At 40.7% G+C, this 23,861-nt stretch overlaps 1 protein-coding gene across 13 annotated transcripts in view; it reads right to left on the reverse strand.

The window, feature by feature from the left end:
* Positions 1-23,861, reverse strand: part of ANK3 (ankyrin 3) — a 351,417-nt gene that overhangs the window by 62,582 nt on the left and 264,974 nt on the right. For 5 of the 13 annotated variants that reach the window (XM_084526169.1, XM_084526173.1, XM_084526170.1 and 2 more), the window contains 8 exons: positions 20,734-20,832; positions 20,546-20,644; positions 20,054-20,149; positions 16,853-16,925; positions 16,595-16,657; positions 9,559-9,682; positions 6,509-6,611; positions 839-945 (listed from right to left, as the gene is read on the reverse strand). In XM_084526169.1, the coding sequence (XP_084382295.1) occupies positions 839-945; positions 6,509-6,611; positions 9,559-9,682; positions 16,595-16,657; positions 16,853-16,925; positions 20,054-20,149; positions 20,546-20,644; positions 20,734-20,832 (764 nt within the window). Of the gene's footprint in view, positions 1-838; positions 946-6,508; positions 6,612-9,546; positions 9,683-11,154; positions 11,583-16,594; positions 16,658-16,852; positions 16,926-20,053; positions 20,150-20,545; positions 20,645-20,733; positions 20,833-23,861 lie in introns of those variants that run through there. The other 8 variants (XM_084526174.1, XM_084526175.1, XM_084526176.1 and 5 more) reach the window with 4 other exon arrangements.

Raw genomic sequence — 23,861 nt, forward strand, 5'->3', positions numbered from 1 at the left:
ATTCAGCTCTATCAGGTGCTTACACTTAACTGTGGCACTGTAGCTTTGGAGCTGTGGGATTTGCTGTGGAACTTGTGGCCTTGCTTTAAACTAAAATCTTTTGGTATGTGCTGAACATATTTTCATTATAAGAATGGAATTAGTCAAAATTAAAAAGGACGTGTAATTTATGTTCTGATCTTGAAAATTTTATAACAAATATTTATACTAGATAATCTCAGATGTAACGATTCCTTCCACCTGCGTATTTGTTTGTAAATTTTAAAACACACAATCCAAAATTACTCTTACTACATTTAAATCAAGTGTATGCGGTACTTTCAAGAAGCACGGTAAGTGCAGTGATGACTCGTGAGTAAATAACTGAACTCGAACTACATATTTTGGAGAATAAACAGGAGTCCGGAGGTATAAATAAAATAAGACGTTAGAGCCCCCTATTTTTTCATGTATTGAAGAATAGAAAGCATAACATTCTATCTCTGATTTCGTATTTCAAATAATTTAATACAATTCAAACAAAATGACCTTGTGACACTTAGAAGCAAAGCATAAGCAACAGAAAAAGCAAAACAAGACTACTAAAGAGAAGCCTGTAGGATTACAATGTTTTTGGCATTCAGAAAATTAAGTGCAGAAGCAAGCTTTTGGTTTGATATGCAAAAATTTAGCCTGACTCCCGTTATTAAGCACCCTCATTGAAGTCAGTACAAATTTTGCCACTGGCTTCAACCAGAGCAGGAATAGGCATGTTATCAGCCATTACAGCAGGCTGTATTCTTCGGCTAACAATACATTTCCACATTTAAAGATAAAGGAAATCTGTTAAGCGACCTACCCAGAATGGATGGGACTTGAAACAAGGTTAACATTGTCCAAGGTGTCTGCAGCCCAGCTGTAGTGTCTGAGAGAATCAGAATCAAACTCCCTTTGAAACGTCAGGTGCTTTAAAAAAAGAAACACAACATTGAAATTTAAAATTAAGATGTAAAATGTTTGTCTTAAATATAAGCTTGTTAATATAATTCCATTAAAACTCAATCTGTCCCCCTTCCACATAACAGTGCTGACATCCCAGCTGTTAAATTACTAGAAATCCCATAACAGAAATTTGGATTCCACAGAGAAATTAATCTTCCACATCTTTATACTTTCAAACCTTCTTTCTGTCTGCTTTTGCCACTTCCTTCAGTTACAAGTATGTCTCTCTCCAATCTTTATTTACATGTGAAAAGGTAGAGAAGACTATTACAATCTGTACTGCAATCATACACCATACAGACAGGCAGCATAACATTCCCACAAAGAAAATGCCATTGGACCGACCCTTTAAGAGCAGAGCTTAGATCTGTACAATCACCACCATGGACACTGTTCTGGAGTGCCGCTGTCCCTACTCACCTATATAAAAATAGTTTTAACCCTGTGGAGCACTGGCACAGCTGTGCTATAAATAAACTGCCCCATCTGACAGACATCAAGGCACAATTTGTTTCTGACTGTTCCCTGTGGACACATGCACGCACATGCAGGCATGTTGTGTCCCACAACAAGGTCTCATGCTATACATCCTCTTATCTGTAAAGCAAAGCCATTCTAGCCAAATATATACGGTTTTCCCCCTAGAAAATCAAACAGATTACATCTGTAGATACTGTACAGCCATATTTCCAGGGTAATATGAAACCTTCTGAACCTTTTAAGGAAGCACCATGAGAAGTTATATCAATAAGACTAAGTCAAGATACTGTCATGCACAGACCATCTTCAGCCAAGACAGCGTTAAAAAATGTCCATGCTTCCTCTAGGCAGGTTATTTCTTGCTCACAGGTAAATGCATCTAGAGAGAGCAGTTAGCTGCTTTTTTCCTCATATACTGTGAAGATGAAAACCTCGTGGGCTGTTTTCAAATTAATTACCGTTCCACTCAAACCTGAGCCAAACACGCTCTTCTACACAAGGAAGTTTTATAACTTCCACCTTTTATTTTTTATTTTTTAATTTTACTGTACTTTATTATGTACTGGCATGCAAAGGTACTGTAAATGAACTATTTGAAATGGAAATATCAGCATTAGGAGTAAATCTCAGAAAGCCAGTCATAAACATATGAAAATACTTCTGTTCAGAAGCTTCCACAAGACAAGCAAGCAGACAGTGCTCTGGTGTTGGCCAGAGCATGCAACCTTCCTACATTATTCTGGGCTTCCAGAAAATTTCTCTTTAAACATTCCTTGCAATTCAAATGAGCATCTCAGGTTTACTTCCAAAACCCATCAATATTATCATTTCCTGCCCATAAGTAGTACTAGCTGCAGGGTACAACTTTGCTTTGTCGTACGTAGCCCACATTTTTTTGATACCTCCTTCTTTTGCTACTTTAATTCTTTTATGGGGATCTTCCATCAGTCTTCGTGCTGTAAAATAGGTACCGAGGCCTGATGGTACGAGCACAAATAGTAACAGGCAAACACTGCTAAAGCATGGCATACGCTAAATACTGAAATACACCAAGAAACATAAAAGATAAAATGAACGCCATTAAAAACAATGGTAATTAAACAATGGCAGTGGATTTAATTAGCACTGCTTTGAAAAATATATCATAATTTAGTCTACCGAAGACAGTTGTGTTATTTTCAGTAAAACACTGGGGATTCTTCCACATTTTTGAAGAGCCTGCAGTTTCAGCAGGAAAGCCACAACTGTGGATTTCTGCTATTGCAAGTGATTTAACTCCGTAAGAGCTCATATGGACTGCGCGATTGCTTTTGACACCAAACAGCTGGTATCAGAGTTCAAAAATTTAGATTAAAAAATACATTTATTCCATTGCCGACTGATGAACTTTATCATCCAAAACAGGACAACACATAAATTTTGTAATAAATGCATAAAAAAGGAGGTCAACACAATGTAGAGTTTGTCATTCAAACAGCTGCTGAGCCATCAGAGTGTCACTCTGATGACACTCTGTGCTAGATAGAGATGCTGCTACATCCACACAAGTTGCCCTAAGTTTACTTCCATGTATACCTAGGGTTCCTTGCTCTATTCCTACACTGTCTGTGTATGAGGTGACTTTTTTTTTTTTTTTGGATGCATTCCTTTCTGACAAAGTGCATTCAAACAGATTTTTTGGACATATTTACAGCCAGCAAAAGCACAAAACCTGCAGCCAATAATTTTGGCAGAGATACAGGCTAGTAAAAGCTAATGGCCGAACAAATGAATCTTACACACAGCACACATCTGTTGATCTCATTTTGTCGATCTGCTGAGGTGTTGGATTTTCCAGGCAGGCAAAGAAATCTTCCTGTGCAAGCTGCAATACGAGCAGTCCAGGACATGGTACATCATCCCTGACACCAAATCGCAGGACTGATCCTGCGTTTGGTCAGGTCGCAGCATTCCCTACCTGGGCTGAGGGAGATTAAACATGCATTGCTACAGGGTGTGGCGCTGTCAGATGCAAATGCATGTATGAAAATACTGACAGTTCTGCTGGCAAGAATCCCGCCGGTTGCATAACTGAATATCCAGGCTGTGTAATGCCAGAGTTCAGCAAACGGAAGAATTTACGCTTCCTCCCAGATGAATTTAGCCAGACAGAAGAGATTCAGCAAGCTGCTATGCAATGGACAGTCTGAATCATCCTGCCTTTGGCTCTTGTAAATTATCCCACAGAGAAAAGTCGCTTGGATTTGGTCTGAGTTACTGCATCCATAGTAACGCACTTGGACACAGGAATTTTAACTTTGCTCTACTCTGGTTATGAGGCACAGTATGGCCTGGGCTCAGCCATCCCCGTTGAATAGGTCACCTAAAGCACTAAATGCAAACAAGAGGGAATGTCTTGACTTCTCAGGCAATTATTAGAAAATCCTCTCAAACACCCAACATGTAAGCAGCCAGGTTCAGCCAAGAATAGTTTCAAGTCTTCCTCATTTGACTCTTTTTAGACTTCCAAGTCTCTCAGTGATCTTGGGAAGAAGTGACCATGGGATCTTCTGATTCTACCTAAGAGGCCAACAGCTGCCGTATCTCTTTTATATACTTCTGTGATAAAATTAATTCCCTTTACTCTGAGACTGCTGCTGCTGTAATGAAGTCCAGACAATTACGAGGTTTACAAAGGAAGAGAAACCGAATATGCAGACAGGCAATGGCTCACTACTTCTTCAGAGTTGTCCAGTGCCCCAAAACACAGCCTTAACAACTATCAGCTTCCAGATGGTCTCTCAGGATATTGGTTCTGAGTCATCATGATCTTTGTTCCTATGACTTCCATGGCTGGAACACTGGAATTTTTTTTTTTCCCTCACTTTCTCCTGTCACAGCACAGATTATCTGGAAGTCCAGTGATGTAGATGAGGGATGTAGAGGCAGGGGTATTCTCCTTTGCCCAGATGTACTCCTCCTGCTTCAGCCAAAGCCCCATAAAGCTTACCACATCCCTTTGGCACATGTTTGGGCTGGGCTGAAGAAAATTCCAGAGGACAGATGCATCTTTTTGCCAGGACTTTAAGTCTTGCAAAAGCCACAGCATTTTTTTTTTCTCATGAAGGTAATTCTTTGTTTCACTGTTGTTTGTTTTCAGTGAATTTGTGGTTTTACTAATGTCTCAAGACAGCCCTGAACTAGAACAGACGTTGTTCCTGCTATTACCTTCATCATTCCTACTCTGTTCCTGGATATGAGAAACTTGAAGTTTGTCTAGAGCATTAAGATTAAAATAACATTTAGAATTAGACTGTCAGCCAGGCTTCCAGCCTGGCTTCATTTTGCATGACAAATTTGGATCAGTGCTGAACTGCAATAATTGCACAATCATTGCTGGATGAAAACTAGAATTACAAAAATATGAAGACTATAAATGCAACAAAAACAGTCTGAATTCTACTGCTCAGCATTAACACTAGGTTTTCATGTCTGTTGCTTTTTAGCTGAAGAGCAATCACTGCAAGGGATTCTCCAAAAAGCACAGAGATCCATAACCACTCATACAGAACATTAAGTTCACTCTAAAGTAGAGCTCCTGTATATGATGTGGCATCACTGCAACTCCTCCATGGACAGATAAATCATTCTTAATTTTCAAGAGTTATTTTGTAATACCAAGCAGGTTAACAGTACGCATTACAAACAAACAATGTTCTATGGAGTTATTTAGTGCTGTGCTTGTCACTTATGAAATGTAACCTAGCTGCTAAATCAATACCATCCACTTTGATGGTAATCACAAAAATGACCAGAACCATTAAATAATACAATATGTTCTCAGGCGGGAGGGCCTTCCTTTCCTCTGTTACATCCATCATATCAAGAAGATTTAATGAAGGCTTAGGAGAAGTAACTGTCAAAACAACATTAGGTTCTCAGCTTCAAAATATCATTTTTTTAGCTGGCTGTTCCCAGGTTATTGGAGGTTTAAAGCATTTCATTTGAAAGTAGCAACCTATTAATAATAAGTTTAATTGCTACAGAATCCAATTTATGCCATTCTCAGAATGTTAATAAAACTGTGTGCAAAAGCTGTAGTAAAACTGGATAATTTGCACTACACTGGAACTTATGAATTAATACAACTAAGGCTTAAAATGCTAGAGTCCGACCCTGTGGACCCTTTTCCCCATGACAGCATCCTCTGAGAACAATAAACCCCTACGCAGAAATACTTGCCGCTGCTGAAAGGTACCTCTGTGTAAAGGGCAGCAGAAAACCTGTTTCATTAAAATCCACCTTAAGCTCCTCCAGGATGTAACAGTTCCACTTCAGAATCCTTTAACTCATAAGTAAAGACTTTCTGGAGAATTTTTATCTAGCATCGTAGCAGACCTCTGGCTTGTATGATCTAGAAACTCAAGCAATTCTCTCAAGTCTACCAAACACTGAAGAACTCACAAAATAAAGCATACAGCACCCTATCACCTCCAGCATTAGCTTTTAGAAATACTTTCCCACACTATAATCAGGTCAAAAGATTCTGCTTTTGTTATATTAGTCATTGCACAAATGTTTGGAAGATACATAAACTGGTTAGTGCATAAAAGCTTCATCTTCACAAGGCCAATTTTTTCCCGAGAGTGGAAAAACAAGAACAGCAGTTGGAGTCCACTCTACTTGGACAGAATGGGCAGACATAATCCATGGTCTATACAGTGCAGACAAAAGTTGTTTAATGTAAAATATGTTGTTCTCAGCTTATCAAAGCACTCTAAAGATGCATGTAACATTAAGCTCACGAGTACTCCCAATGACTTGAATGCACAGTCCTACATTTAGAAACATAACTGGTCCCTTGTAGACTTTTGGTTTGGGAACACATCATCCTGTCTCTTGCAGGATCAAAACCACAATGTGGTAAACCCATGATTTGTTTCTTTCAGCTCTCCTCTTCTTTTTCAGTGAGTAGTGACAGTTGCTGCACGCATGGCTGAGGACTACAGACTGTCATTCCTTATAAATAAGGAGCACAAACACCTGGTGCCAGAGAGGCAGCACATACCTGATCCTTTGCCGGTACCAGCAGCTCTTCAATCATCATGCTGTCTCGGGCATAAGAGCTTCTGTTCAGCGTGTAGGACCTATCCGAACTGAAGGAGCGGAGGCTGTTGTATTTACCATTTATCATAGAAAGTGCAGGTGACAATGAGATGAACAAAAAATAAAAATAAAAAATTAATACATGCAACTTCCAGGGATAGCATAAGATGGCAAAATATACATAATATATGAAATAAATACAAGGGAAAAATGGAATAAGTAGTATTTGACTCTATTGCAATATCTCCTTCCCTATAAATATACATAAGCAAAATCACAACAGATGTTTACTGCTTTGGCAGCAATGCTGTGTCTTTAGAATAAATCCACAAAAGTGTATTTGAGTATTTAGATGAACTTTGATAAATGTCTGCGTGTCCTAATCCTGTAAGGAGACCCATGAGGGCAGGTCCTAGGGGACCTGAGGGTAGGTTACAGTGACTGCCCATACGGCTCTGATCGCTGCGTCAGGTTAAACTATGAGCAAGTTTTACGTGGCGGTGTTCTCTCTTTGTGGCTGAACCACTCCTGACTTTGTCATAAACAGCCTAGTTACTCACTTGAGAAAAAAAAAGGATAAGAGTTTTGAAAAAAATGAAGAAAGAAAATAGATTTGCTTCTTAATGATTAAATGCAAATGCCAATGCTTTGGAGATTATTTTGTGCATGTTAGACTATTCAAAAATTAAGAATGATCTCTCTGAATGTGCTGCGATTAAATCAATGTAGGAGTGTGTTACACTTAACCCTGGAAGATACATAATGGTATGTGCTAAAAACATGCTGCAGGCCTAGACATGCTTGCTACGTGACAAAAAATAAAGTAGTAAAAAACGTGAATTAATAAGAAGCAACATCCAACAACGTATTAACACTTTTGAACTAGCAACACTGTTCAGACTCAGAACTCTACAACTTGTTTCATGCACTTTGTAGTTGTTAGTATAACTTTTCTAGTCCCTTCGCACACGTTCCTCCTTGTGCTGGAAGCAGAACTAGGATCTTTATTACATACTGTAGACATATGTTAAGCAAACTCTTACATGACAAAGGGTATAAAGAAATCAAGTTACATTTGTTAGAACAACAAAGGGATATTCTCTAACACTGAGCAATCTCCCCCCACCCTCCACTCAAAAATAAAAGCATGTCACTTTCTAATGCTGAATAAAATGAAGATGAGCAATGGCAGCAGCGGAAGGATGTAACACGATGCCATGCCTTCTTACCTGACTTTTGGACTAAAGCAATTTACAGTGGAAAAGAAACAGGAGAAATAGAAAGCAAAGAATCAGACGGGAAAAGCAAGATGTTATGGCTGGATGGCTAATATATTTAATGTGTTTATTTCTTAATGTTACACTCAGAATCAGCAGTAAGATACGTTCCCGGAAAACTTTTTGCTATGTAAAAAACACTGTATTTGTCTCCTCTGAGCATAACATATGTGCAATGTAAAAAATGAGTTACGCAGCAACAAATAGTAATGGCGCTGCTAAAATCAGAAGCATGGGAATATTAGATTTCTCTCAAATAAACAAATAATATGAAGTTGAACCCTCAAATCTACGTAGCAGTGAAATTCTGCTCTCCCACTTGCAGAATTAGAATTTAGGCCAGTGCAGGAAGAGCAGTGTGATGTGGGTAAGGTGTCCTGTAAACCAGAGTGCCCAGCTCTGTACACAGACTTCACACTCTCCACCATTGCTGCAGTACTTCAGAACTGAGCCCATGGGTTAGGGCTGTGTGTGATGACCTTGTTCATGCCAGCTCGTGTTTAAAAGCAGCACGCCAACTTTGCTAATTAACTTTACAGAGACATAAGCTTCTCCCTTCAGATCTCTTCTGCTGATTTTCTAGCTAAGACTGTTTAAAAGCATTTTGGCATTCCTTGCCAATGTATTATCACATAAATACTTATTAACGTACCTAAAAATTGTAAGTGAAGCAAAACATGGCTGGGCTATTAAAAGGAGCAAATGTGCACTGCATGCTTGCATTTCTAATGCAACCATAACAAACAAGATTGAAGAGCAGACATCTAAGCTTTACCTTATGGGAGTTGCCATTCACTGTTAGACAATGAACTCACTTTTTGAAACAGATCTTTAAACTACAGTGTAGGAAAAAGACCTCGGGGCTCCAGCTTATGAGGTTTAATTATTAGCTTCAGTACAATCCAACTGTCAGTAAACACATTGCAAATCCACAACTATGGAGGTAATCTCTACTCATACAGTTTTATTTGTTTTGAGCAATGCACAGTGCAGGCTTTAGCAAGATTCAAAGAAGAAATCTAAAATGTTGATCTAAAAACATGAATTTAAGTCAACAGTAGTCAGATGTTATATTAAGTCTACAATATTTTATCGGGCTTACAGAAACTCTAGCTTGTTTGCTGCAACATGCAGAGTATTTCCTGTCAAATGAAACCTTACTACAAATTTAGGGCATGCCTATTTTTTTAATATATTTTTTTTAATTTTGGGAACAATTTCTTTAATATTGATTATCTCTGTTTACTTACTCGCTGTCACCTTTAAAGAAACAAAAGCAGTAAAATAGCAAAATGATTTCATTCAGTTTTTCTGGCATTTACATTCCTTAGCTAAATGAATTTATTACAGAATATTCAGACACGAGTATCAAATTGACAGTTGGTAGTGAAAGGAAACCTGGCTGTTCTTGATCAGTTTCTAGACCAGTTGCAAACTCACAGGAAAGACATGCCTTAGAGACGGATCAGAACATCAGCAGATACCAGAAAAAATGAAGTTCCTTTTCTGTATCATTGCCATAAGAAGCTGACATGAATAAAGATTATGAAATAAAACAGCAATGAACATATGCATTAAACGCGTAGTATTATCGTAACACACAAACACACCCCCTCTACTTAGTTTCAAAATCTCCAGTTTTGTATGACTCCAGTTTTGTATGAAAGAGCACTCTTGATTTGCAAGAGCTTGTAACTGTGGTGACACACAAACACAGAACCACCAAATACAATACCTGGCGGAGCGGGCTCCCAGGCTAAAGCCCATGTATCCTTCAGCGGGCAAAGAATCGTCTCCCAACTCTTTTAGATCCTGGGGTCCAAGATATTTATCCGTATCACCTGTCATTGCATCCTCACCTGCCAGAAGAAAAGCCAAGCTGAAATCAGAAGCTACATGTATCGTAAATGTTTGTGTGCTTAGTAATTCTCAACGCCCTTCTCTGCTTGCCAACAAGTAATCAATCCCGTCAACCCCACTTTCCCTAAGGCTCTTTCCATGCAGACCGTCAATTACGCACCCTCTGAGCAGGCCTGAGAAAATAATTTTATTGGGGGCATATGTAAAAGGCAAGTCTGCACACTGACATAAAGCCAATAAAGCTATATGAGGGTTGACTTTTGCCCAATCGTTTGAGTGAGCTAAGAGGTTCTTCTGTACTTTGAACCATTACACTCACTCTTGCTTTGCTTACCAAGAAGCCTGAGCTGATGAATTACGTTGGGTCTCTCTGAATGCTAAAAGAAACAAGCTCTGAGGCACAGCCTGCTTGCCCATCAGTACTGAAAAGTGCAGGACGCTTGAACAGACACTGACTAATACAAGAGGCCTGCCCTCCACCTTTGATATTTCTCAATAACTGTTGCAAGTTTCAATGTAAGACGGTTTTTGTTTTCGTTTTTTCCTAAATGCAGTGCTCTTCACACCCTGACTGGTTTTATCCAGGTAAGACAAGCGCTTTATCAAGGCTCTGGACTTCACAGCCAGCTGGGGGGCAAGGGGCTAGGGCATGGCTCCTGCATATCACCCGCGGGGAGCAGAACAAAGCCGTGCCCCAGACAAGCACTCCTTGTTCGGCAGCATCTGGCAGCCCAAATTCACCAAAGTGACACTGTTCGCAGAGCTCAGACCGTCAGACACGTTTGATACACGGACATCAGCTGAGAAGTAGAAGATCAGCGTGTTAGAGAAAAGGATAGGGAAGTTAAGTCTTGGGGGAGGAGGGCAGATGTCGCAAAGGGTTAACGGAGCAGTTGGCGCTGGCTGGGAGCATTTGCATACCATTACATCATGCAAAACCTACATTCCTGCATTGACAGAGCAAGTCCAAAATATGCCTTATGCAGCCGAAGGAGCTTTTTTTCCCTGTTCCCTCTACAATGCAGAGCAGAGAGCTCCCTGTAAGCTCATTACTTGCCCACGCTCACGCTCTCCTCCTTTGTTGTGAGTATCCTTTAGGCGGGTAAGAGTTGCACAACAGAGAAGTTTACCAGCGGACTCGCAAAGGTAAGCGACTCTGCACGCCCGGCTCCGCTTCCAGCTTTCATTCAAGGAGTTTCGGCTGGTTTCCATTCACTTAACTCAGGAAACCACAGGCGAGCTCTGGTTTTAAACTAACAATCAATTCTAAAAATACCCGTTCGGCTACTGCTCTGCAAACGGCAAACAAACGACGATTTCTCCTCCAACCCAGCAACAACGATTATTTTAAGTAACACTTTAAAAGCTAAAATAGTTTATAATATACCACAAAGCATTGGAAGAAAACAAAAACAAAAAACAAACATAAACAGAAACATTACATAGAAAGTTAAAGTTTAAAACGTCTTACTGTTTTGGAAAGCCATTTTCACCAGCCTGGTGAAGACTTTTTCCCTGATGTTTCCAAGAATTCCTATTAGTCCTATTAGTCCTTAAAGCAGTGATTTAAAGTTAATCTCCAGACCAGCACAAGCAAACTAATCCCTGTGGGTCATATTCGCTTCCCACACAACAACCCAGATCTTCTTAACATCTTGATCTCTTCGCGTGTGTTTTAGGCCATGTGCATCTTTGTCCTCGCAACTCGGATCAAAGTTCTTTTCAAATATGAAACAAAATGCAAAGTAATGACTTTACTACGGTTTAAAAAAAAAAAAAAGATCCCTGTTTAATCACTCTGCAGACATCCCTTTAAAGCTCCTGCTGATTGGATTACAGCCTCCCTTGGCAAGCCTCCGGCCCGGTGACATAGGCGCAGGCTCCCGGGTTATTTGTATGGAAATGGGGGTGCTGTGAGGGTGCAGCTCCAACGTAACCCGAGAGCGGGGCTGGGCTGCGGGAGGGCGCCGCGCTCACACCGCCCCTCAGCGCCCGGCCCGGCCCCGGGCCCAGGCCTCCAGGAGGAGGCGGCGAGGCCGAGAGCGGCTCCGAGCCGAGCGGGGAAGCTCCTGCCCTCGCCGCAGGTGAGGCGAGCGCCGTGGCGCTGGCAGCCGCTGAGGTTTTTGCTCCGGAGTGGCGCCGGTTCGCGGTGAGGTGGGAGCGGTGCCACGGCTCCTCCGCCGGCTGCTGCCGAGCTGCTGGAGAGGTGCTGGCTTCAAAGGGAGCTGCACCTAGGAGTGGTGATTTCAAAGAGTGCCCCGCGTTGCTTTGGGATCGTGGGAGGCTCCGGCTGAACGGGTGGTGCGCGTTGCTGCAGCCCCGCGCTGCTTCATCCTGCGCCTCCCCGGGCAGGAGCGCTGTGGTCTCACAGCCGCCCCACCAAAAGGCGAAGACAAAATGCCTCTCGGACACAAAGTGCACAGAAATGCCCCAAAAGTGAGGCCCCGATGAAAAATGACAAGAAAATTGCCTCACTTTTTTTTTTTTTTTTTTGCAATTGCCATCCTTCTGTTTTCCTTCAGTGTACATTCAGCGTTGCAGAAAGATGCTCTTGTACACCATGGGCAAGCACCACCTGGCAGCTGTAGGAAACCACTCAGTCCATGGAAAAATGGCAGCAGCAGGTCACAGCAAAGGTCCGTCTGCTCAAGAATATCCCTGCTCTCACAGCAGCCCCACTTCACAGAAGAATGCGAGAACATGAAACAGCGTCAAGTCCTCCAGGACATTTTCTAGCTGGCAGTGATTTGAACACATTTTCTGAACCCAGAAGTTGGTATAGTCACAAAAGGCTATTTTTTTTTTTCCCTTTTTTTAGTTCTTTCAGTTACATTCTGAACTCGCATCAGCTTCTTGCATTCCCTGTACCAAGGATGTGTGCCAGGAATCGCAGGACGTAAGCAGCCGTGGCACAGAGCACAGCCCTTCTCACCTGCATCTTGCTGCTCTCACTGGTGCATCCCGTTCTTGGACTTCTGGGGAGGCAGCAAGCAGCCCATGCCCTGCTCACTTTGCCACCCACTATTTCATATGTTCTGGCCTATCCCTCATTTAGATTTTCTTCTGTGATAGACAAACCTACTCTGTTTACTTCTTTTCTTCCCTAGCAGCTTTTCCCTATCTCTGATCACCTTTGTCACGTTTTCCCACACTTTCCCCATTTTTCTGATCCGTCAGAGCCTGCCTCATACAGCTGGGAACTGCAAAACCACAGGGTAGGTGCTCTTTTTAGAGGCCGGTGAGAAATACAGGCTCTCTGGCAGCAGGAGCGAAGGGATCGTGTGGCTTGGGAAAAGTCCCAAACAAAATTTAATCATAGCCTGGGATCCGAATGGACATTTGACACTGGCTTTGCTAAAGAACTCTGAAGCTTTCGCCACTCCCTCCTCACAGCCTGTCAGGAGCTGCCTGATGGCAGAAGAGGTACAGCCACAGGGCAGAGCGGGATGCTTCTAGCTGTAGCCAAGGTTTTGGTTTCACACAAGGATGAAGAAAAGCCAGTACCAAACCACTGAAACTTTTATTAATCTGTAAAAGTTTATGGAGACAGTCTCAGAAAACCGAGCATAAAAATGTAACAAATCCATCCCTCCTAAAACCAGTAACAGACTTTAATGCATGAGGACGTCCTGACCTGTTTGAAAGGAGCTCATTTCTGGGATCCCAGCACCTATTCGGGGATCAGGCAGTGTGTCCTCATGTCCTCCTAGGACATCTGCCTAATCTGCCAGAGACTGATTAGCATGATACTTACTCTTACCAAGAGAGAGGAATATCCATTAAATGGGTTTAAAGCACTGTCCTTATTTACACCAAAATAAAGTTACCTACTAAAGACCAAATTTAGAAAAAAAAAAAAGAAGAACTAATTGTATTTCAATGACTATCTAAATTCTCAAGATCTAAACTACTGCTTTTTTTGCTGTGTTTTTGTTTGTTCCTTCTTTACTGCTCACATCGTTTCACCCCTCTTTGTATCAACTTCCTTTGCCTCTGGAACAGGGGACTGCTGTGACAGAGCTCACTGCCGCTCTGTGGCTGTCACAGCAGGGCTCCAACATCCACCACCAAAGCTCTTGCACCCTCTTAGAGGGACACTCTGAGGCTGAGCATCCAGCTCTAGAAGAGGAGGCTCCCTGGGGGCCTCCCACAGAAGGCTCCCAGTGTGCTGATGCCCCCCTGGCTCCCCCCAGCCACAGGGTGTGCTGCTGGCAGCTGCACAGCGGGTGGGGTGCAAGCTCCATCTGGAGATGGTGAGAAGAAAGACCTGGTTCTGGCAGCCTCAGACTTCACATTTGTAAGATCTGAAATCTCTTCAGAAACAACAGCAGAGCACTTGTTCAGCATGCAGTGGAAAAAGAAGTGTTCTTTATTCACATACAAACTTTCTGCTATGTAAGGACATGAGCTTTCATTTCTTCCCACACAATCGTGTTGAAATCTTTCAGAAAAAAAAAAAAAAAAAAAAAAGCCATTTCTGTTTTGTGGTGGAGCAGTTTCCCAGCACCTAACCTCATTTAGGTGTAATTACCAGAATAGTCTAGGAAAAGGAAGGAAGGTGTCCCCTCTAATCTAGTCTGACTCCTAACTAAATTGTCTTCTGCAGGGAAGAGAGGGAATTTCTGTGTAAATACTTATTTAGCAGACATAGTAAGAAACAAACAGAAGGAAATAGTTTCCTGACACCTGTCTCCAAACTCTTAAGAATACCTTCCAAGCCTTCAATTCCTCTTACAAGAGAAACCTTGAGGTTTGTGGCATATTGAGAAATTACCGAACAAGTTTCTCATTTAACAGTTTAGCTGGTGAATGCTCATCGTGAGGGCATGAATGTTCAGTGAGGGAGAGTTCAGGTTTGGGATGTAAATTTGTGCCTCTCTCTTGGGAACTCATTCCTCAGGTCCTGGCTTTGTCAGAGTGTGTTACCACCTTGAACACACTTGTTTCAACTAGCTTAAGTGTCTGCTTTGTGAATAAATGCCCTATCAGCACTGGGGAGCTGTGGGGAAATGCATCAGTATGTTATCTTCATGGCCGCACAAGGCAGAAGAGAGAGCCAGGCCAGCGGGTACTATCTCAAAGCCTGTAATTCACTGCCTGCCTTGCACACTGGAATGCTTCAGTATGGTTTAATAAAATACCTGTTATTCAATTTGAGAGCTCCTGTTCAGCATTAGGCTTTGAGAATGACCTTTTACACATAAACCAGTCTCTTAGGTCCCCTAGTAACAACACATTTGCAGAACACAGTCTTTAGGTCAGGAATTGATTATATTACCCATATTTATATGTATATATATATATATATGTGGTTTTGTTGTTGTTGTTGTATTTATTTTTTTGTTTGTCAAATTGAGAGCTAGTGACTACAAAAATCTCCCACAAATCTCCCACACCCCTTCAGCCTTTGCATTTGGCCATAAGAAGTAATCCCATATATTAAAGACAGGTTTTACATCTTCGTATCTAATATTCTGACTCCACACAGGCATTTCTCATCTGCACCATGGGCTGAGGCTATAGTTGCTGCTCAGTTAACTAACTTCAGTGTTCTGGTCAGTTAAAGCAATACATTATTCTGAGCAGCGCAATAGCCTAGAAGAGTTATTTGGAAAACACAGGTGCATGGTAAGAACATGATCTATTTGAGAACGCAGCAATATGAACACAGTGACGAGCAGAAAACAAAACAGAAGCCCCAATGCATGAATTAAACAAAAGCTGCACACAATGAGCTTACCTAACAGCTTTTACACCTTGTTGCTTAAGCGTTACAAACATTATAAATAAACGTATCACTAGGCACGAAGGCTAACGGAAGTGCCACAAGTAAATTGGACCCGGTCACTTCTTTACCTACTACAGAAGAAAAAACTGCAGCTCTAATGCTAGTGACCAGCAACACAGACAAAAAGCTGTCAGGACACTGTCCTTCTCTTCATCAACTCAAGACCTTCCTGCTTCCATATGTGACCTGGGAACCTAATCCCACTGTGGCCTCTGGAAACCTGCAGTTCCCAGTGAGGCTCACGCAGACTCCTGTGCATCCGCACCACAGAAGGCTGGATCTAGCAGGGGCTGTTGGTGGAAGGGAGGGAAGCAGCTGCCAAATGAGTTTTAGATTCCTAGGGACCACTGAAGTCACACCAAGCCACCAGCACCAAGGATCGAGCTGGGATGTGCAGGTTGCTAGTGCCAATAGCACAGAAATCCTATTTAGAGGAACCAAAATCATAAGGTTTTATTACCCTGCTCACAGATTTCACGCCACTTTGCAGAATGATACAGCTGAAATCTCAGCTAAAAAGTTCTACCTTACTCCCTACAAAAAACTTGCTAAATTCAATGCAGCATCCTCTTTACTCAGCACAAAAGTAATCTGATGTGGTTTTACTGAATATGACAACTCAAATACAATTTTCTTTCTTTTAAAGCCTAAAAATACTTCTTTCCAGACTAAGGGTTGACTATCAATGCAAATCAATCATTCCACAGCTAAACACATGGCAGAATTTAAAAAAAAATAATAATAATAAAAAAAAAACCCTCATTCCTCTGTCTTCACTTTCACTATCAGCTATTTCTTCCAAATATTTTGATATTTGACTCTTTTGCCTGGTATTTAATTTTTTAGTTGCAATAATATAACTATTCTCCACAGAAGCAGCAGCAAAAGGACTATTCCAGGAGAGTGGAGGTAATTTGATTTAAAAACCGGGAGTAAGACACTCAGAAAATTAGAGGATTATCAGCAACAGGTCAAAGAATTTTTGAAAGCATTCTTAATTGTGAAGTAGAAATTGTTAGTGGGATAACAAGAAAATTATCTGAAAGGATTAATTTCCAGTCAGAGCAAATAAGAGGAAGAGGTTTAAGTTAAGTAACACTGCAATACAAAAATGCACAAATACCTTCTTCAACATCTGACAAATATTCAGCATCACTGAGTATTTCAGGGGCATTGGCTTTACGAACTGCATGATTTAAATAAACAAAATAATTAAATAAAAGCATAGACTATCAACAAGTCAAAAAACAATGTAAAACAATGAATGTGCAGATACCATATCCAACTCATACAGTTTTCGTTTGCTTTTAAACAAATACTTCCAAAAACAACAGACAGAAAAGTGACAAGTTTTTGGTTTTGTTTTTTAATTTTCAAATACCTTCATCATCAGACATATCGAGAACTTCATTCATCGTTTCGGGTACATTCATTTTGTGCTTTTCTGTAACAGTCTGTCAAAGGAAAAAAAACATTTCAGAGCTCACTAAATTTTTTTAACGTTGTAGTTATTTCAAAAAATTAAACACAAGGTAGGATGCGTTTTCATCTGCAGTTAGCAAGACGAGATTTTATTTTTTTAAAGCTTTTTATTCCCTTGCTTTTCATAGGTAAACTACAAATTAAAAAAAAAAAAAAAAAAGACTCCATTGAAATAATACAGAAATATGCAATATTATATTTATATAAGTCAAGGGTTTTTATAAGAACCCTCTAAAAAGTCATCTAAATTTAAAGCAAGAATGCATTGTCTATATTTCAACTATAATGTTATTCATTCTGAGGGACCTATTTCATCTTTTTCATTGGGATAGCAATCTTTTAGGTTGGGAAAGACCCTTAAGATCATCAAGTACCAACTATGCTGTAATTTGGGAGCAGGGTTGTTCCATGTGAAGATTTTCAGAGGTGCCTCATCAGTAATTGTGTGTTTTTTCCCCACAATGAGAACAATTGCAACCACATGCAGGCTAAATGATTCCCCTTAAGGAATTTGTGCATGAAAGACATTCAGAAGTGGTTGGTTTTAATCCTGATGTTTATGTTGATTCAGACTCAAAAACCAATATAAAAAAAATTAGAAGCAGAGAAAAAGATACTCTGAATGCCTGAACTCTGTTCCTAGAATACCCATGCATCCCACAAAGTACACAACCATGCACACTTTACTCTCCAGCTGGGGCAGAGTGCAACAAGCACTTTGGTAAAGTTTTAGATCATTCAGGAGACACTGCAGAGTTCACATTCAAGTAGTGGCATTCAAAAAATTAAGCAAAACAGCTTCATCTTTGTTTAGACTTTTAAACCGCCATCACTTCTCATCCTTCATATACAAATAAGAAATCATTTATAAGTTGAGGACAAAACACCTTTTCTATCTTCATTTATTTTAAAATATTTCAGGTTTTCTGTAGCCTCATAATTACTTGTGGCAGTTCATGTTTCTTGGGCTACTGCCATCACTTGAAACAGCAGAAGAGCGCCTGCATGCTCAAACATCACAAAACTTATAAAAAGCCTCACAGTACTTAATTTTGTTGGAATTACTTGCACAGCTTTTTAACATGTTGCTGTTAAACGGGTAAAATCACAGGACTTTTTTCAGGCACTACTGGATTTTTATTGGCGTTTGAATGTAAGTCAGAGTAAACTAGCTATGCTCATCCCTGGTTTCACTGAACTTACCTTTTGGAGTTGTTTAGCCACATTACCCCAGAAATACCCTCAATAGTTTCAAATCAGATTTCATGATTAGACTTCCAAAGTCTGCCAATTACACACTGACTGATAAGCAGCATATTTTGGTTTTCATGCAAATGTTTCTGGGCTTGAGAGCAGACATTCACAGGTATTAGTACAGGCCCTTCAGCTTCTAACATTGCTTCTAAAACAATCCACAGCTTGATCTACCACCTTTTTACTCTTCTACATCTACAGAACATAATAAATGATGTCGTTTTTGTGGCACAAACTCACACAGCTTATTAGTTCTGCAAATTAAGAATGACCTTATGATATTGGGAGTTTTTAGCATAACAACATGGTTTTAATTCTCTTGCAGCTATCTAGTTGTGTCCAAGGCAATCATTCAAGTTTATGCTACTCTGTATAACCTTCAAATTTGTCAGGTTGTAGAAAATTGTTTTGGAATCTTTCTAGAAAGAAAGATGTCCTTGAGAAAATCAAGAGAGAGGCTATAAGAAAGAATCATGATTGTTTTACAGAATCACAGAATTTTCTAGGTTGGAAGAGACCTCAAGGTCATCGAGTCCAACCTCCAACCTAACGCTAACAGCCCTCCACTAAACCATATCCCTAAGCTCTACATCTAAACGTCTTTTGAAGACTTCCAAGGATGGTGACTCCACCACTTCCCTGGGCAGCCTGTTCCAGTGCCTCACAACCCTTTCAGTGAAGAAGTTAAGTTTTCTGGCATATTCCGTTGTATTTTATTGTGGCACAATTTTATCTTCTATGTGGCGGATTTTATGTGAGCTACTGTATTACAAACCACAGCCAGGAAAGTCACATGAAGTAGAACTAAAACCTGCCTGTCTTCCCAAAGGTTCACTACATGTATATTGCAACCACCTGCTTGCACCAACAAACCACACAAATGGGTGATGACAAAACATAGGACATACTGCAAACATTTTCCATCTCTGAGATGCCTAAAAATACACACATGCACACATTTCTCTTTGTAATCAGAAAAAAAATGTTGCAGAAAGGAAAAAGTCAATTTGGAGACAATGCTCTGAATTTATGTTCTTAATACTCTGTTCTGGCTTAACTGCTATGGTGGTTCATGAAAGCTCCTCACCTTATGAGAACAGTCTTCATAAAGCAATTTGGCAAAATGTTAGTGAATAAGTATCTTTGAGCAGCATTTTAGATTCTGTGAATTTTTCTGATAGGCAATATTTGACCACTGCCTCTAATCTCCCTTGGCTAACACTGCAGCAGGCCTTCTTGAAAGCCAGGACAGGTGATCTGGATATCAAGTACATGTCAGTGAATGGGAGCTGTGGTTGCAGAAGCTGACTTTGGCTGAGTACAGAAGACAGACCTTAGCCATCTTTCAGAATAAATCAGATCCTAGGAAAAGTGGAGCTTCTAAGAAAATTCCAACCACTTTTTTAGGTTGAAATAGTTGCTTTTAGATCAAAACAACCAAATACACATCATCCCTTGGCAAACTGCACTCTCTTAAAAGGGAGAAGCAACTTCAGTTTATGGTAGGCTCTAGGAATGTCTTTTCACAACTACAAATCAGCCCCAATTCACTTCATTTGTGACATAATCAAGATGCACTCTTAAGAAACAGAGCAGATATGACTAGTTATTTAAACTGCCCGTTTTCTGCTTCATTGGTATGTCTACCTTAAAATATATTATAGACATAGAATAATGCCTACCTTAAAAATGTATTAGTTTTATCTGATTTAATATCTACCCCATAAGCACTTAAAGGATAGGAAAAAACTAGACTGAAGTCTCAGTAGACAATTAACTAAACAAAACTGAATACACTGGCTTAGGAAAAACCCTTCCATCCACTACTGAAGTGAGCTGTACTTACAATTGTAGTCATGGTCTCTTCTGTCACCACCTTCAATGTGTCAACGACTGAAATGTAGCCAAGTCGCTTTGCGATGGCAAGGGCAGTGTTTCCATTCTAGCAGTTGAAACATGTAAAACAAAAGCTGAATGTTAGCAATAGTAAGTGTACAAACTATTAATTAGCTATGGAAAAATGCACAATAAAGGCCACATGAATGTTTGCATGTCAGTGACTGAAAGAAATACACTTTGGGTAGTAGGACATCTAACTAGATTTTTAACTTTTTACAGAAATGGGATGAAAAGGAAAAACACTGTCCAGATGTTTGCTGTCCTAGTTTTGGAAGAGACAATGGAGGACATGGAGGACACAGGGGCAATGGGAATATGCTTCCTTTGCTCTTTTCCTCTCCCTCCTCACGTTTCCCTTGCTCCAACACAGTGGGAGCACAACGCTTTACGCAGGATGGGATGACCAAGCAAGCCCGAGCAGTGGCCTCTCAGCACTTACCACAGTGAGCTCGTTGGGCGCCGCGCCGTGCTGGAGCAGGACGTTGATGATGTGGGTGTGCCCCTGCTGTGCAGCCTGGTGCAGCGGCGTGTACCCGTTCTGCAGGCACAAGGAAAGGGAGAGGCTGCGTTGGGCACAGCACGCTTGTCACCCCCACAGAACAAGTGAGGCAGAGGCAGAAAACTCACCTTCGTTTTGGCATTGACTTTTGCAGAATGTTGCAGAAGGAAGTTAACAATCTTTATGTTTCCGTAGTGGCAGCCAACATGCAAAGGAGTGTATCCCATCTAGAATGGACGTAAGCAATTAGCAAATGTGACTAACCGCATGCATCCCCTGACAAAGAAAAAACAGACATGAAACAGCAAAAATCCTGTCAAACTATTTCATTGTCTTTCTTTTCCCATGAGAAGAAATATGCAACTACGGGAAAACATGCCTCTCAAGAATACCATTTCAAGTCCCGTTTGCTGTGAACCTCTCCTCTCTGCCTTGTAATTCTGTAATCTTCAACATATGCAATGTTGATTAACAATTTGCTTTCCTCTCCAGTGCTAAGATCATCAGGTCCCTGGGGCGAGCCTGTTTTTTAAATGAATGCGTGTATACTGCCTTGCACAGTGAGGTTCTCATGCTTGACTGGTGTTCCTACAGTGTGATAACAAAAACAAATAAGTAAATAAGTAATAGCAACTTACTAAAAACCAGGCCTGCTGAGGGCTGCCTCAATATAGGCCAATGTGCAGCCCATCCATTCCGACTGAAAAATCCAAAAGGTAAATCTGAAACCATGGAAGTGATGTGCCAGATTTGCAAGAACAACATAATCCTACCAGAACTGGAACCCCAGCTTTTAAGTTAAGCCTCTAAAACCAGGTTTAATTTTTTCACGTGTCTGGCCTTGTGTTACACAAACTAGAAGAAATTGCTTTTTCATGGCAACTGTGAAGATAGGAAAGTTGAATATTTCCTATTTGTCCCTGCTACTTGGTTTTCATTAAGAGTGAACTGGCTAAAATCATTTGTGAACATTGGGACTCGCCTATCAAATGCTCTAAACACAACTAAACGTTTTTTTTTTATAGTTGTTTGGAACTTTTTCCAAAAATGCTTAATAGAAGGAGATTACGTATCACTTAAAAAAATGACTACAAGGGTAGCAAACGAGGGCTTGCTAGGCTGAGTCTGAGTTTGCTCTTTTTGAAATCCACATTCTTTAAGTAAGTCAAACAGCATGCTGAAACCTGTTAATTGTAATAAACACTTGAATCAACAGTTAACATTTAACATACAATAAAAATGAAACAAAGAGGATCAAAGTTTGCTCTCACTGCTCTTTTTCTCATCTCTTAAATTACTGAGAACACCGTTAACAGTTTTGAACAGGCTGGACTTATTTGAGATTCTTAACATAGTAGAAATAATTAGATTATCTATCCAGAAGTAATTACCTTTTCCTGCCTTATCTTCCCTTCAAGACATCATTATCTTTTCTTCCTTAGCAAACACACTTAAAATCAATCTAGAGTTGCACAAACAACAGTTAGGAGATGGCCACCTCCAAACAGTACACTTGCTACGTTTTTCCCCACGTGGAGAGAAGCTGCTTTTCCCCAAATCTCCCCCCCCCAGCTCACACTGATAGCTCAATGGCTTTCCAGCAGAAGCTTTGCTTGGCTCCCAGAGATGTGCTTCCCCCTCTCTGAAGGTGAGTCATCAGGATTCTTTTACGCTGGGAAGGTCAGGTTTCAAGGGCCCACTGGCTCTGAGATGCCAGAAGGGTCATATCAGCCAACATCTACACAGAGATTCACCATTTTGTGAGCTAGGGGAAACTACACTGCCAGTCCACTATGCCCTTTTGCTACTCGGTGGGGCTTCCAATGTGGTATTGGACTCTTGCTCCATTACCAGTTTTTAATGGAAAAATTAACTGCTAGTCTGTAAAAATTGCATCTGATATGAGGAACACAAATACACTGAACACTTCATAAAACATACTGCAGATGTGCTGTGCTGCTAATTTGTAAGAATTCTGCTTTCAGAAAAAGGTAATAGGTGGGGCCGTCTGGGAATATTTATTCCAGTGGCAGAAATATCAGTAATAATATTGTTGGGGAAATGTGGCTATGATGCATGCCTCGCTTGGCTCCTGGTAGAGTCCAAAACAGCCGTATGGCCAGAAGATTTAACACTGAGACTGAACCATCTGGAACTAGATCCAAAAGCCAACTCTGTGTATAGAAGCACTGAAAGATGGATTATTCTCATATTGACCAAGCTCCTTCGCTCTTCTGTGGGTTGAGGAGCCAGCCCTACACTGCACGTTCAAGCTGTTTTAAAGAAAGAAGACCCCTCAGATGTGAACTATTTCCATTAGAGAGAAGTTTCAGCTATCTATGGGTTTAGATGCACCATTTTCGTCATGCTGCTTTGCCTCTGACACTACTTCACTTAGTAGTGAACTCAATTCAACCCAATTTCACTTATATTTGCAAAGATAGTATAGATAGTAGCAGCACCACCTACTTGAAATTAGGGCGTCTATCTTTTCTTCAGTTAATTACATACCCATTGCCATCTAAAGAAACTATTAGCACTGCCAACCAGGGCAAGTTAATCATTGCAAGAAACAGTGACGGATACAAATTCCATTGGCATCAGCAGAATGTTTTTTTTCCACTGACTTATATGAACATTGGATCAGACGTCAAATGACTACAAGGAACTTTTCCCCAGAATAGTAGTCATCAAGTAATGAATGCAGGAACCGTGTCTTACACTTACTGTTATTATAGGGCTAAGAGCTTCCAAGCAGTACCCAAGATCTGAGTCTGACAGGGCTCAGAACATATTCATGTACCACAAACACAGCTTCCTAAGACAAATTCTGACTAAAACAGGCAAACAACCAAAACATCAGTTCAAAAGAATGCAGTGAAATCTCCTCATACAGGAACTTAACTCCCTACAACCCCTTCAAAATACAGGCCTCTTGACCTGCAATGTCAACAAAAATCCTACATTGAAAGACCAACTGGGGAGATGAAATCCAAAATCAAGGGCCACCTGCTGGGAGCTCTCTGCTAATAACTCTAAAACATTAAAATCTGGAGAGAGTTGGAGAGCCAAGACCTGTTGATCTTAGCTCTCCCTTTGAAGTGATCTATAAAGGCTCCTCTCTCCAGCCTGTAACAATGAATACTGAAGAACGAACTATCAAAACCCTGGTGTTCACTGCATTACAACATCGATTTCCTCCTACAAATGGCATATAAAAGGTTTACTTGTGGTACCTCCATAAATGGCTAGAAGA

This window comes from Aythya ferina, assembly GCF_964211825.1.
Source record: "Aythya ferina genome assembly, chromosome: 7".
NCBI classification, from domain to species: Eukaryota; Metazoa; Chordata; class Aves; order Anseriformes; family Anatidae; genus Aythya; species Aythya ferina.